This window comes from Danio aesculapii, chromosome 8, assembly GCF_903798145.1.
Source record: "Danio aesculapii chromosome 8, fDanAes4.1, whole genome shotgun sequence".
Lineage (NCBI taxonomy): Eukaryota > Metazoa > Chordata > Actinopteri > Cypriniformes > Danionidae > Danio > Danio aesculapii.
Window position 1 is genome coordinate 23,593,637 of NC_079442.1, and position 14,004 is coordinate 23,607,640.

The 14,004-nt window shown below is 35.8% G+C and overlaps 1 protein-coding gene across 1 annotated transcript in view; it reads left to right on the forward strand.

Moving 5' to 3' along the window:
* The window catches only part of aopep (aminopeptidase O (putative)), a 158,188-nt gene that overhangs the window by 30,733 nt on the left and 113,451 nt on the right, over positions 1-14,004 (forward strand). Inside the window, exons 6-7 of the mRNA XM_056463452.1 lie at positions 255-444; positions 6,361-6,467. Of these exons, the coding sequence (XP_056319427.1) occupies positions 255-444; positions 6,361-6,467 (297 nt within the window). The remainder of the gene's footprint in view (positions 1-254; positions 445-6,360; positions 6,468-14,004) is intronic.

A 14,004-nucleotide genomic window follows, 5' to 3' on the forward strand; every position in this document is an offset into this window, starting at 1 on the left:
ACAGTCTGTGTATGGGAGAGAAAATCCCACACTTTGATGTTCTTTCAGGGTGGCTGAGTTTTATAACATGTTATAACTAGATCAGAGCTGAAGGCAGAGCTCTGAGCTCTCAGCACCCACTGTAACATTATAACCAATGATTTGCTAGTCAACCAAATACAACTGTGACGTCCAATCGTAGTCTGTTTTTAAAGTTTCTTTTTTTTTTAACTGCTAAATTAAATCAGTCAGTTGTGATTTCTCTTGTTTTCCAGTCCACATATCGTGTTCCTGTCTCAAAGTGTGCTAACGGGTGAGAGGAACCTCTGTGGGGCAAGGTTATGCCATGAAATCGCCCATTCCTGGTTCGGATTGGCCATTGGTGCACGGGATTGGACAGAAGAATGGATCAGCGAGGGCTTCGCTACTTATTTAGAGGATGTGTTGTGGAGCCACGTTCAAAAGGTATTATGATATGGTTGAATCTTTGAGCGCTCATCTGAGGCCCTGTTTCTTGCTGGTATTAACATGCATTTTTAGTGGTCAGCCGAGACACATTACTGTTGACACCTGGTAATAACATCTGTTCAAATGCATCTCGTATGACCACTTTTGCTCAGATTTGATCTAAACCTTTCCATTTTATTTTGTGACACTCTATATCACAAGTGGTCAGTGCAACCCATGAGTACTATTGAATAATAAAATGTTTTTTAAACAGCTTATGACTGGAAAGCAAGTGAATGGAAACCATGGGAAATGACATCTATGACTTAGACCTGATTTATACTTCTGCATCGATTGATTAGCACACCCTTTGGCACATACCCTGCACATTTATCATTCTGTGTTCAGTTTGTGCTGCTATGGCAATAACACTTCCAAAACACTAGTTGGGAGTGGGGTTTCTATGTTTCACAGTGTGAGTTTACGCCGGAAATGCATGATGCTACTGTAGAAGTAGTTCAAATTCACACTACAAAACAAAATGATCCTTCCAGAGATCCTCTGTGACGCTCAACACTTGTATCCACCAGCCTCAATTTGCTCCCACGGCTCTCGGCTCCGCCTACATTCATTAATGCTACCAAGCCGGCCAATCACAGATCTTGCGCTCCACGTCATCATGCCATGTAGTTACATATTTTTAGAAGTGTACATCAGAGTATGGATCAGGATATGGCAAATTGTATGAGGCTATGCGAAGGTGAACTCAATGCAAAAGTTCAAGTTCATTTATTTATAGAGCACATTTGAAATTAGTCACAAGACTGACCAAAGTGCTGTACATAAGACGAACTGAAATAAAAAGAATATAAAAACAAACCTAAGACAAGTGAAACGACAGAAAAACTGTAGCAGTAGAAATGACTATTAAAATAATATTAAAAGGCCAAGCTAAATAGGTACGTTTTTTTGGAGTGATTTAAAAAAAGATAGAGACGGAGCCATTCTAATCTGAAGGGGCAAAGTGTTCCGCCACAGAGAAAGTCTTTAGCAAATTAGTCTTCAGCAAAAAACTAAATTGACCTTTAGATTGTAATTCATGTGCGAGAAAAAAAAAAAAAATTAAAACCTTGCTTTGGCAATTTCTCTCAAAAATGTCATAAATTATGGTACTTTCCAATCCAATACCAATGCTGATATTTGTAAAAAAAAAAAAAAAATAAAATAAAAATATTTATATATATATATATATATATATATATATATATATATATATATATATATATATATATATATATATATATATATATATATATATATATATATATATATATATAGGCTGATATGCAATATTCCCGTGATAACAGCACTCGTACCGCCTCCTCACCCTTCTGTAATACTCCGGCCATGTAGAGTGAAAGCAGATCAAAAAACTCACTACAGTTTGACAAATATTGCAGCTGTTGGGCAACATAATGTACTTTTGAGGCTTTTTAGGTTAGAATGTAGTTGTTTAGATTGCAACTAGTTTATTTATAAGGACAGTACCTATTTTAAATATTTATCATTTCGGAGATACAGCGCGTCGGCATCCATCAGCCTGTCATACTGAGCTGAACAAAGATAGTTGACGTTGTCCATCCACAAGATGGCGACAGAGACCATATAATGAGCCCTTAGAGGAGGAAAAACTTGAGCGTAATTTCCAACTACAGTTTATAGTATACAGTTATAGTTTATAGTAATTGTAGTCTATTGTGTGTGAGATGGGACTCACATATCAGGAATGTGTGTATTTTGTTTTGGCCACTCTTTGTATAACCCTGAGTTACTTTTTGGTTGGCCATCTGTTTGTTTCTAATGAGTCTCCTGTTTTCGTCGCTGCAGACTAGTTTAGTAAAAAGAAAGAAAGAAGAAATGCCTGCCTGTGTTTAACATTTTTCCTTATCACAAACACAACTGTAATCTGGTAGTGTTTGCTGCTTTGGGTTTTTTGGGGTTGATTATTATGATGTCCCAATTGCAACAGAGAAATACAGGGAAATCTCTGAAGCCTTATAGTGTTAAAATGTCAGCAAAATCACCTGTTTTGTCATCACTTTAGACATTACGCTAGTGAATCATTCAAATACTAGCTCTAAAGTGATGTTTGTGTAGTAGCAACTGTTTCTGTTGTTCTGACGTCAGCTGCAGATGTGAATGAATGGTGGAAGAAAGTAGTTCCTCATACAAAAGGGTTTTTAGACTCTCTGTGTTTGACTTTCTTTTTTATACACATGATTATGCCATCGAACTGTTGTATAAACGCAATATCACACTTGTAGCAGTGCGATATGGCTGTATATCATCACTGGTTTGCCTGCGGCCTCGTGCCAATGCAATCACACTGCTACAAGTGTGATATTGCGTTTATACAACAGTTCAATGGCATAAATATATATATATCACATGAGTAGCAGTGCGATATGGCTGTAAATTGGCCCATGCCACTATAACATCTCTTTGTTTCAAACTCGCAATTTTGTTTCAATCTTTAAAATTTAAGTTCAGCTCATGTCCGCACGCTAGTTCATTTAAATAAAGTGCTCTCATTTTTTTCTCCCTGTTTTCAAGTAACACTGCCAATATGTGCATCATTTTACTGTTTTGCTGTTTCTCCTTTTTCTATTGACATTTTTAACAGAATTACAAACTTTCCATCGATGTCTGATGTCTGTATGCACACTTGATCCAATCCACATGCTTCACTTATCAGCTCACTCACAGCAGCACAAAGACATATACATTTTATGTTTTAAAACATTACCTCAATTTTCAGACATCCTTAGATAGCAGACTGCTATTTCTGTACTGCTTCCTGTTTGTTCTGTTGTTGGTGTTTTTTGTCTATATGTACACAGTGTGGTATCAGTTTTTATGTACATGAGCACTATATCTGTGTATCCCTAGTTATTTCCTATCTATTTTTTCTTCCTTTCAACTTGCAAACTGCAGAAAGCACCAAAAAAAACACTGTTAAATGTGATGTGTTTACTAAAGTTCATTACAGATACACACCTATTAGAGCTCATGCTGACTGGTCAGAGTATATAAAATGAGTTTGAAATTAAATTGAATTAACCGGAAGGCTTTTTCTCCTGTAATGACCAAGATAGCTAATAATGAGTCACAAACTAGAGCTTGTGGAGTGCGATTGTGCGCCGCATCAACACAGCACTTCACTTCATTCACAATGTATTTATAATCTGTGTTTGCCGGCTCTGGATTGAAAGCCATTGATGTGCTAATGGAATGTTTCCAATACGTATTTTTCAACAAGCGGCATTTAAAGCTCAAGTGTGTAATTTTATTGATGCTTTCAATGACTTTCTTTTATCCCCATTTGATATGCCGAGACTGCTGTCAGTAGGTCAGCGACACTGGTTTACAGATGACATGACTTTGGGTTGGGGTTTTCTGTTTGTCTGACTGACCGGGTGTCGTTTGGGGTTATTTCGATACCGGTACTAAATCAATACTTTAAAAACAATACCGGTGCCAAAATGGTGCTTGAACCGATACTTTTGAGCCACAAAATTGCAGTGGATGACTTTAGAAAATATTTTAAATGAATATTGTTATCATTTTAATTGAACAATATAATTAAAGTTTAAAGTATACATAAATTAATATTTTATATATTTGAATTGCATTAATCTATTTCTTTTGATCATTTGTTTGTTAACAAGAATTAAAAATTAGCATTATGCAATTAACATTACATTAGCTTACTATTGATCTGTGGACAGGCTGTCATCAAAATCTGGGGAAAACCGTTTTTTTAGGGTTTGGGCTTGTGACTACGTTTACATGGACATCAGTCATCTAATTATTTGGCTTAATCTGAATAAGACATTAATATGATGAAGGTGTTAACATGAGTTGCTTTTTGAATGTTCCTTTCCTGGTCCCGTTTTAAATGTTATAGCACATAGATTGATTAAAGTCATGCGTCACCGCACTGTCCAGAGGTTCATGTAATTTCGAGTGTTTCATTTTTAATTTGTCGACTTCAACTGCAGTGCGACACTTTCACTTTCATTCAGCAACATTTTGTTCATGCCCCTGTGACAAACTGAGGTATTGGATGAGAATATGAAGAAAGGACTGGCTGAAGAGTGTTGTTTTAATGGAATTTGTTACCACACGCCAAATGGAAAGAAAAAAAAAAAACATTTTCGTCAACACGTCAATTTCTTGACGCGGGGGTCTGTGGTCCTTTAAGGTAGTCAAAAATCTCTGTTTACATGGTTGACTCTTAATCAGAGTATTGTCTAAATCACATTAAATTCGGAGTATTGTGTCCATGTAAATTTACTCAATGAAAGTGCCTGATGATGTGCCTGATGAAGCTGTCAAAGACATTTGTCTGGTGATTCAATGTGCCCTCAAATGTTTCACAAAATTTGATGTATTTCCCCCCTTACAATCAACTTTTGTAAAGCATCTGTCAGAATTCTTGCTTATGAAATATAGCCATACTTTAGAATGCTTAGTTTAAGCAAATTTGATGAACACGTTCATGTGTGATGATGACTCTGAAGGGAATGGCTCACCGATGAGCTGTACTGCGCGTATTGCCTGTGTGCGTGTGTTCTCTAAGCAACAAGAACAAATGCCTAACATCGCCGACGGTGTCTGTATCCTTCAAAGTTGTTTAGAATTAAATGTTTAGTGATAGTGTGACACAACGCGTACCATGTGTTTCTTTGATGTACCCCTTGAAGCTTCTTAAGTCCTTGTCGTAGCACCAGTGGCACTGAAATTAAGCACCGAAATTCATTTGCTGATTCGGTCCGGTCCATACTGGTTACATAGGGGGTTTCGGTACCCAACCCTACTGACCAGTGACAAACAGAAGAGTGTTTGGGGAAACCGTCAAGTGTTTTTACTGAACGTTTCACTGTAATTTCTGGCAACTTATGGCAAAGGGAGCTGTGGTTGCTATAGTTACTCATATAGTCCCACAAAAAAGCCAACCTTTGCTAAAATCAGTTATAATGAAGATGCCAATAAGTGCATTGATTTGAAGGGGACTTATTAAGCAAAAGTCACTTTTTATAAGAGGTTTAAACACTGTTGTGTGGCAGCAGTGTGTGAATATAGCCAGCCTCTAATAGTAATTACTAATTACACTTTGATTGACATTCTTCTTTTGTACGTATCGTCAGAGGGGGAAAGCCCCACCTATTAGTGATGATCTTTCCCTCGAAAGCATAAACATCCCTGAGTGAGAAGCAGCCATCCGCCATTAGACTTTTCATCTGCTGTCAGCGACTAAGAGGATTATTAATGTGGAGTTTTAGGACAGCACAGCACAGTAACAGCACAGTCTCCATAAACTTCCTTTTTCTGAGACACTTCACATTTTCTTGTAAAATCTTGTAAAAATGTGCATAATATGTCCCCTTTAATATGTAAAATTGCTGTCTGATATCTACTCTATATAATAGGTATGTGGCTTAGGTATGCTAAATAAATCTCCTAAAAGGGTTTTGCTTGTTAGCAACATGGAGGGATTACCTCTGGAATAAACCAGCAAACAATTATTTTTTAGAAATAGTTTTTTGGTTCTGTATAAAATAGTATTGCACTCGGTTTGGGGCAATTTTACAACTGTTTTATTTTATATAATACTATATTTTAAAGTTTAAGTTGACTTAAGCAAGCTGTTTTGGTTCCTTAAATTTATTAAGGTGAAATTCCCTAACACTTTGATAATTAAAGATAATTAAAAAAATTTTCTTGAAAGCCAAGTTTCACGAAGTGTACGAGTACTCATAATCTTATAACTAATGGATTTCTTAGCTTGACTTCATCCAACTTCATAGTGAAGTAAAGTTCTTTAATTAATTTGCAGCTTTTTTATCTGTTCTCCTTTTCTGTTTTTCTCAGTTGGGCTATAGAGAAGCTGAGGAGCAGAGACAGTTAAAGGCTTTGCTGCGCTGGAGGAGATTGAGTGATGAGTTGCAGAATTCTGAAGAAGAGCTGCAGGTCCTCAGGTATGATTGGCCATGTCTGTGTCTCTCTCTGTATGTCTCTCTCTTTGCTTTCATCCTTCTCTAACTGCCAATCTCAAGTCCATATAGTCGCATTACTCCTCTTGCAAGGACTCATCCATCATCTGGACAATAAGTCCAGAGTAGAACCACAAGTTCACTTTTAATAGCAGTTTTGAAACAAGCGTGTCTCGGTTACAAGTTTGTTGTAAATTAAGGCAGTATCTGCAGTCTGAATCTGAACAGATTTCAATTACTGATGGAATATATATTCAGAGCACCAGTACTTTCGTCTTTAATTTTACATACATCAATCTGATATGCTGGTATTAATTTTTTTTCTTTTTCATTTTTGTTTTAAATAATTAGTTTTATGTTGAAAATGTCAGCTTTGCCAATGCAGGAATTAATTGCATTTTCAAATGTATTCATATAAAATAATTCTTTTCAAATAGCAAAATAATGCTTAATATTATTGTTTTTCTCTTCTCTTTTCACACTTTATTTACAATTCATACTATTAACAAACTATTAACTAAAACCTTTAGCTCAATAAACTACTAATTAGCTGCTTATTAATAGTTAGTAAGATAGTAGTTTGGTTTACTGTAGGTATTGGGTAGGGTTAGGGATATAAAATGAGATCATATTTTATTAATTCTAATAAACAGTTTATATCCTAATAATAAGCAATAGTAATAGGTAATAAGTAGGTAATAGGTAATAAGCCAGTAGTAAATGGTGTGAAATGTGAAAACCGAAGTGTTACCATTTTGTTTATTTTCAAGAAGGTTAAAGACTATTTTACAAATCAATATTCATGCATTCAATGAAACTATACTAGTATACTATATTATACTATACTATACTAATAATAATACTACTGCACACTTACATTCACTGACCACTTTATTAGGTACACCTTACTAGTACCAGGTTGGACCATCTTTTACCTTCAGAACTGCCTTAATCCTTCATGGCATAGATTCAACAAGCTACTGGAAATATTCCTCAGAGATTTTGGTCCATATTGACATGATAGCATCACACAGTTGCTACAGATTTGTCGGCTGCACATCCATAATACAAATCTCCTGTTCCACCACATCCCAAATGTGCTCTATTGCATTGAGATATGGTGACTGTGGAGGCCATTTGAGTACAGTGAACTCATTGTTATGTTCAAGAAACCAGTCTGAGATGATTAGCTCTTTATGACAGCTCTAACAGCTGGAACTAGTCTGGCCATTCTCCTCTGACCTCTAGCATCAACAAGGCATTTGCGTTCACAAAACTGCTGCTCACTGGATATTTTCTCTTTTCCGGATTATTCTCTGTAAACCCTAGAGATGGTTGTGCCTGAAAATCCCAGTAGATCAGCAGTTTCTGAAATACTCAGAACAGCCCGTCTAACACCAACAACCATGCCACGTTCAAAGTCACTTAAATCACCTTTCTTCCCCATTCTGATGCTCTGTTTGAACTGCAGCAGATGGCCTTGACCATGTCTACATGCCTAAATGCATTGCGTTGCTGCCATGTGATTGACTGATTAGAAATTTGCGTTAACAAGCAGTTAGACTGGTGTACCTAATAAAGTGGCCAGTGAGTGTACGTCACAACATTATGGCTAATAATTATACAATATGCAAAAGGCTTTGTGCAACAAAATCACACTGTTTTTCGTATTTTACCTGTAATGTTAAAACATTTACATAGTTTACATCCTATGAAGATTATGGCGATATTAATGCATTTCTGGGCTTGATTTAAAATTGCATATAAAATCTAGGTCCTCAAGCAAAAACAGTGATATATATCATTCAACTAATGTTCTTAAGGAAACAATATAGTCTAATACAGCATATGTATGCAAACAAATTTCCAGGTATGCGCTCCAGATTAATTGAAACGAGTGCTTCAAATAGTTGTGACATTTCAGTCTGCACAGAATAATTTCAAGCATGTCACTGCAAGATAATTATTTGATATGAGATGTAATGTAACATTCTCATACGAAGAGCACAGTATAACACAAGGTTATGGAGGTGTGTAGAGGAGTAGATTAGCCTGGCTTAACTTTTAGGAATGAGAAAGTGTGTGCGTGTGCGTGTGTGATAGAGTGATAGTGCTTGTCAGGAATTCAGCTGTCACAATACCAGCAGGTTTTGAAGATCCACCTGACAGCATGAATCTGGCCCATCCTCCGCTTTGAGGGGCCCACACCCACTGTAATCTCAGGGATAAAATGTGCAGACAGTCTGGAAAAATGCCTGTCTTCGGAATAAAACACAGAACTGTCATGTTTCATATTTAATATTTAGTAAGTGATGCTATGAAAAGGAAAACATGTCATTAAAATCCAGAGCATTTGAAAGATCAAACAGTAGAGTGTGGCATTTTGCTACAGCACAAGGTCAAAGGTTCAATTCCCAGGAAATGCGAGGACTAATCAAATGTATAACTTGAGTTGCAGTGTAAATTCACTTTGAATAAATGTGTCTGCTGAATGAATACATGTCAGGCCGGAAATAGTCTACAAGTACAATTAAGCAGTTGCAAAATGCTTTGGACAGTGTGTGGATTAGTGTTCGGTTATAAGTTTCCATCCACAGAAAGTTGCATATAGTTGCATTACAAAATGTGTCGACTTGCAATTCATTATGCAAGAACATTATGTGTGATGTCCTGTCTAGCTCACCTAATTCTATAATATTATATATATATATATATATATATATATATATATATATATATATATATATATATATATATATATATATATATATATAATAATAATAACTAGAAAAGTAAAGTTTGTAGACAAACTTTATGGTGTCTTGAGAAAGCCTTGTCTTAAAGTTTGAAGTAGTTTTAAAATTTAAATAGTTGAAGTAGTTTTTTTGGAAGTTTGAAACAGTTATAACTACATATAGGCAAAGAGCATAGAATCACCAAGAGGCGACACTATGTTGCTATTTGGGAAACAGCCACTAGATGCCGCTAGTGTCACGTGGTGGCCATTTTGCTATGAAAATTCCAATAGAACAACAGCACGGATAACTAACGTTAGACACAGAATGAATTACAATATTGAGTTAAAAAGGAGTTAAAATGAGTGCATCCCCTTTGAAAAGGAACATTTTAAAACAATATCCCAATGAAAACAGACATTTTCCTAAAATGTTGACAAGACTTTGAAACTGCTGTGATTAATGCAAAAATGTACTTGTGTTTGATGCAAACATTTTGGTCATATTGTTTGCATATTATTTGTCTGTACAGTCTGTATGTGTGTGCGTGTGTGTGTGCGTGCATGCGTGCGTGCGTGTGTGTGTGTGTTTGTGTGTGTGTGAGAGAGAGAGGAAGAGGGAGAGGGAGAGACTGAATGAATTTAAATTCAATGTTTAAAGGTGCAGTAGGTGATTGTGTTCAGAACCATTTTTTGTTGCGCTGGTTGAAAGCCTCTTCACATTCCAATAGTAATGATTAAAGTAAATGATCTAAATGTATTTATATGTATTTTTATATTCTGTGTAAGGCATAAAACTTAAAATGTTCATCCAATTAAATATTGTTGGGCCGACAATTCCCATAATTCCAATAATTAGCCCAAACTGTCTGTCAAGAAATGTAGATTTATACATCTGCGCATCTCTGGTCATGCAGATCCGCCCTTGGCACGTACATGTGCGCCGCATGTTCATGTGCACATGAGACACAGCTGAATCAAAACTTTTTAAAATCTGAAATCAATATTGGAGTTCCTTTTGCATGCTGGAGGCAGGATGACAGCATGGCTGAAGCATTTCTGTTAGACAGATAATGTTCTGTTTTAAAATCTATTTTAGTCACGCAAAGCTTATGTAGATTGGGTTGTTATGAATGGGTTATATGCACAGAAGTGTTGTTCAGCCACTGAAATCTTCTGGCGAAAGATTGATGTGACTATTTTCAGTTTCATAAGGGACCTTTTACAGCATCGATACTGTAGATTTTTATTTAGTTTAACAACAAAACAGGCGACGCAGTGACGCAGTAGGTAGAGATGTCGCCTCACAGCAAGAAGGTCACTGGTTCGAGCCTCGACTGGGTTAGTTGGCATTTCTGTGTGGAGTTTGCATGTTCTCCCTGCATTCGGGTGGGTTTCCTCCGGGTGCTCCGGTTTCCCCCACAGTCCAAAAACATTTGGTACAGGTGAATTGGGTAGGCTAAATTGTCCGTAGTTTATGAGTGTGATTTAGTGTGGACGTTTCCCAGAGATGGGTTGCGGCTGGAAGGTCATCCGCTGTGTGAAAAAACGTGCTGGATAAGTTGGCGGTTCATTCCACTGTGGCAACCACAGATTAATAAAGGGACTAAGCTGAAAAGAAAAACACAACAAAACAGAAATACAGCTGTTCTGCCTAGCCTGCTTTACTGAGCTGAAGTTGGTTTTATATTCACATTGATTCATTTTTGAACAATGACAACCTGTGATGCGTTCCCAATATTGTTTACCGCTACTCTGAATATTCGCTCTGAAATAGCATGTTAGTGTGGCTTACTAATAAGTGTAATTCCTGCCACCACAGGCCAACCACTAAGCATACAGCAGTCGCTTTTGGACAAAGTGTGAGAGAGTGAGACCAGACCAACGATCACTGCATGCATGAAATATTGCACATTATGACAAGTTTTGCTTGCTAACTACATAACTGAAAACGTGCTAGATATGATACAGTTTTTCGTTGGGAATTGTAGTATTATAAAGGACTGTAAAGCTTTCTAACTGGCGAATGACATGATCTAGTGGGTTGTCTGCTGTCATATTTAAGGTGCTTACGTTCACTATTTCAGGAGGCATGGCTTTGGACGGCAGGGCTTGAACTGTGTTTCAAAAATATTATGCTATCCGGTTAGCATTGTGGCAGATCACCTACTGCACCTTTAGGCATTTATGGGCAAATGCAGTGATCCAGTGCAGTGAATTTAAATATCTCTACAGGTTAAATAAAATAACAAAGGTTGATAAAAAACAATTTATTTATTTATTTAACTTTTTATTTTGTTTATTTATTTATTTATTTATTTATTTTTACTAAACCCATTGTCCTTGGCAATTCAAATGTAAGTCAAAGGCTATCAGTGCTTTGGAAGACAAACTAACATCTACAGCCAAAACAATACACTGAGGTCATGCGAAAACTGAACATATTTACACATTTGCATTATAAGAGTAAATAAATTAACAGATTTTTTTTTTTTTTTTGGTGAACTATCCTTTGAAGTGTTGTTCTTCTTGCATGGATTAAATGTAAAAGCGAAAGAGCCATAACTGTTATAGCTGTTTCTTGCTTTAGACTACAAACTGTTCTTACAAATTCTCCATTTTCCCTCCACAATATCTTACCACTCTACCGTATTTAAGCACAGTTGTAGTTGTACTGTCAAAAGACGTTTCTTCAACTGCGAAAAAGACAGTCAGACAAAAATAGTGGACATAGGGGAGACGTTAGTCAGACTCATTGATTTTTGACGCTCGAGAATATCTGTTTATTTGTTCGTTCATCTCTGCATCCGTCCAGAAAGGAAGGCCTATTGTGTTTGATTGAATACCTGTCACCCTTTTCATTGGGCTGCTGTGGGCACTTCCACAAACACACATGCAAAAGCCAGTGTGACCGGGAGGAATAATACAGGCCTTTTAAAGGAGCTCGCTCTTATCACTCTCTCCCATACAGTGAGGAAGAGAGAGGAAGGGGAGGGAGGAATTGCTCTTTATTTTTGGAGGGGAACCAAATGTAAGCATCAATAATGTACAAGCACAAGTGAATGTCCCAAATACAAGAAGGTAGCTGCCATTTTTCCTCCTTTAGACCTTTAGGCTTGATCTCGAAAAGAGTGTGTTGGTGTGTTGTTTTAACTAAATCTGTAGTTTGTTGATTAAAAAAAAAGAAATATGACAAAACATACTTTACCTTATTAATGCATTTGTTTATTTTGGCATTGATATTTATGCTGTGCACTCTCAAAAAAATGATACAATGTTGTACCATAGAAGGGTACAAACTCTTGTCACTGGGGAAGTACTTTTTTTTTTTTACTTTATTCTTTCTTGAACTTTTATTCTTTATTGAAAGAAACTAATTTGTACCATTGCAGTTTGACGATGACATGATTTGTACCATGGAAAACCAAAATGTACCTTTGGTTTTTAAAACCTGCAGATACGATATTTTACCTTCATCAAAGGTACAAATCTGATCAATGAAGGTACCACTACAGTAACAAGACACTTTGTACCTTAACAGTGTCAAATATGTTCCTTCAAGAACAATTTAAAGGCATTTTGCTACATCCAAAACGTGTCAATTTATTTTCAGCAAATATAAAACATCAAATACATTTTAAACAATGTTTTTAAAAAAGTTTAATTTTGCTTAAATGCACCTTTTCCATTTACAATAAAGAATAAACTTTAACATGAATCAAAAGATCTATTTTTGCTAAACATTTCTCAACACTTTTCACAAACATGTTACAGAAACACATTCTCCCATGTACAATATAAAAGTTTTTTTTTTCTCCAATTTTCACACAACGCCTTTTTAATCACCTAAAAGTTCATTAAATTTACGTCATTTTAAAATGGAAATAGAATTATACAAAAGTATTGTAACAAGATATGCACAATGTTTGATTCGTTTTACAGTACTAAAATGTCTTCATGAACACTGCTCAGGACTTTTGCTAGCTCACGTGCGTAGTGGAAAGCAAAGGCCAAAAGGTGCAGATATCAATAATGAAAATGTATTTATCAGAAAATTCTCACCTAATGTTTTTTTAAAATGCCTTAAATGTTTAGTTTACGTTTTATAATTTTTTTTGTATTATAGAACTTAATAATGAATGTTTATGAGTTTCTTTAAACATATGCTTTTAAATGATGATTCATGTTTTAATATGGAAATTATTCATAAAATCACTTTGCCTTTCCTTTAATATTTATTTTCATAGATATTGTAATAAAGAAGGACTTGTCCAACACTTATGTACCTTTTTTATGAGAACAATAATGTACCTTCATTTCAGTTGTACCATAAAAGATACAGAGCAGTATCATAAGAGGTCTTTTCTGTACCATATAATGTACAACTTTTACAAATGTACATAACTGTTCCTTAAGGAACATTATTGGTACCACTGTGTACGTTTTTTTCCGAGAATGTGTAGTAACCAATGTTGGGTGTAGTTAGTTGCAAAAAAATAAAAAAATTGTTATTGTAAGTAAATTAGTTTTCCACAGAAAAAAGTAAGGGATTATTTTTCATTTTTAGGTTATGTACAGATATGCGCGAGTGATTTAAAGAAATGTCACACGTCTCCGCAGTAAACCACAGTAAAGCAGAACATGGTCTAACACAAGAAATACTTGGCCAGCAGGGAGCAGTTATGTAACATAGTGAGCATACTGAACTGATATTCTGTAGCAGCCATAGCACGCGAGCTAAGCGCTGTGAAAAGCGGCATTCTTTCTTGTGCTTTTTTTCTATCAGTA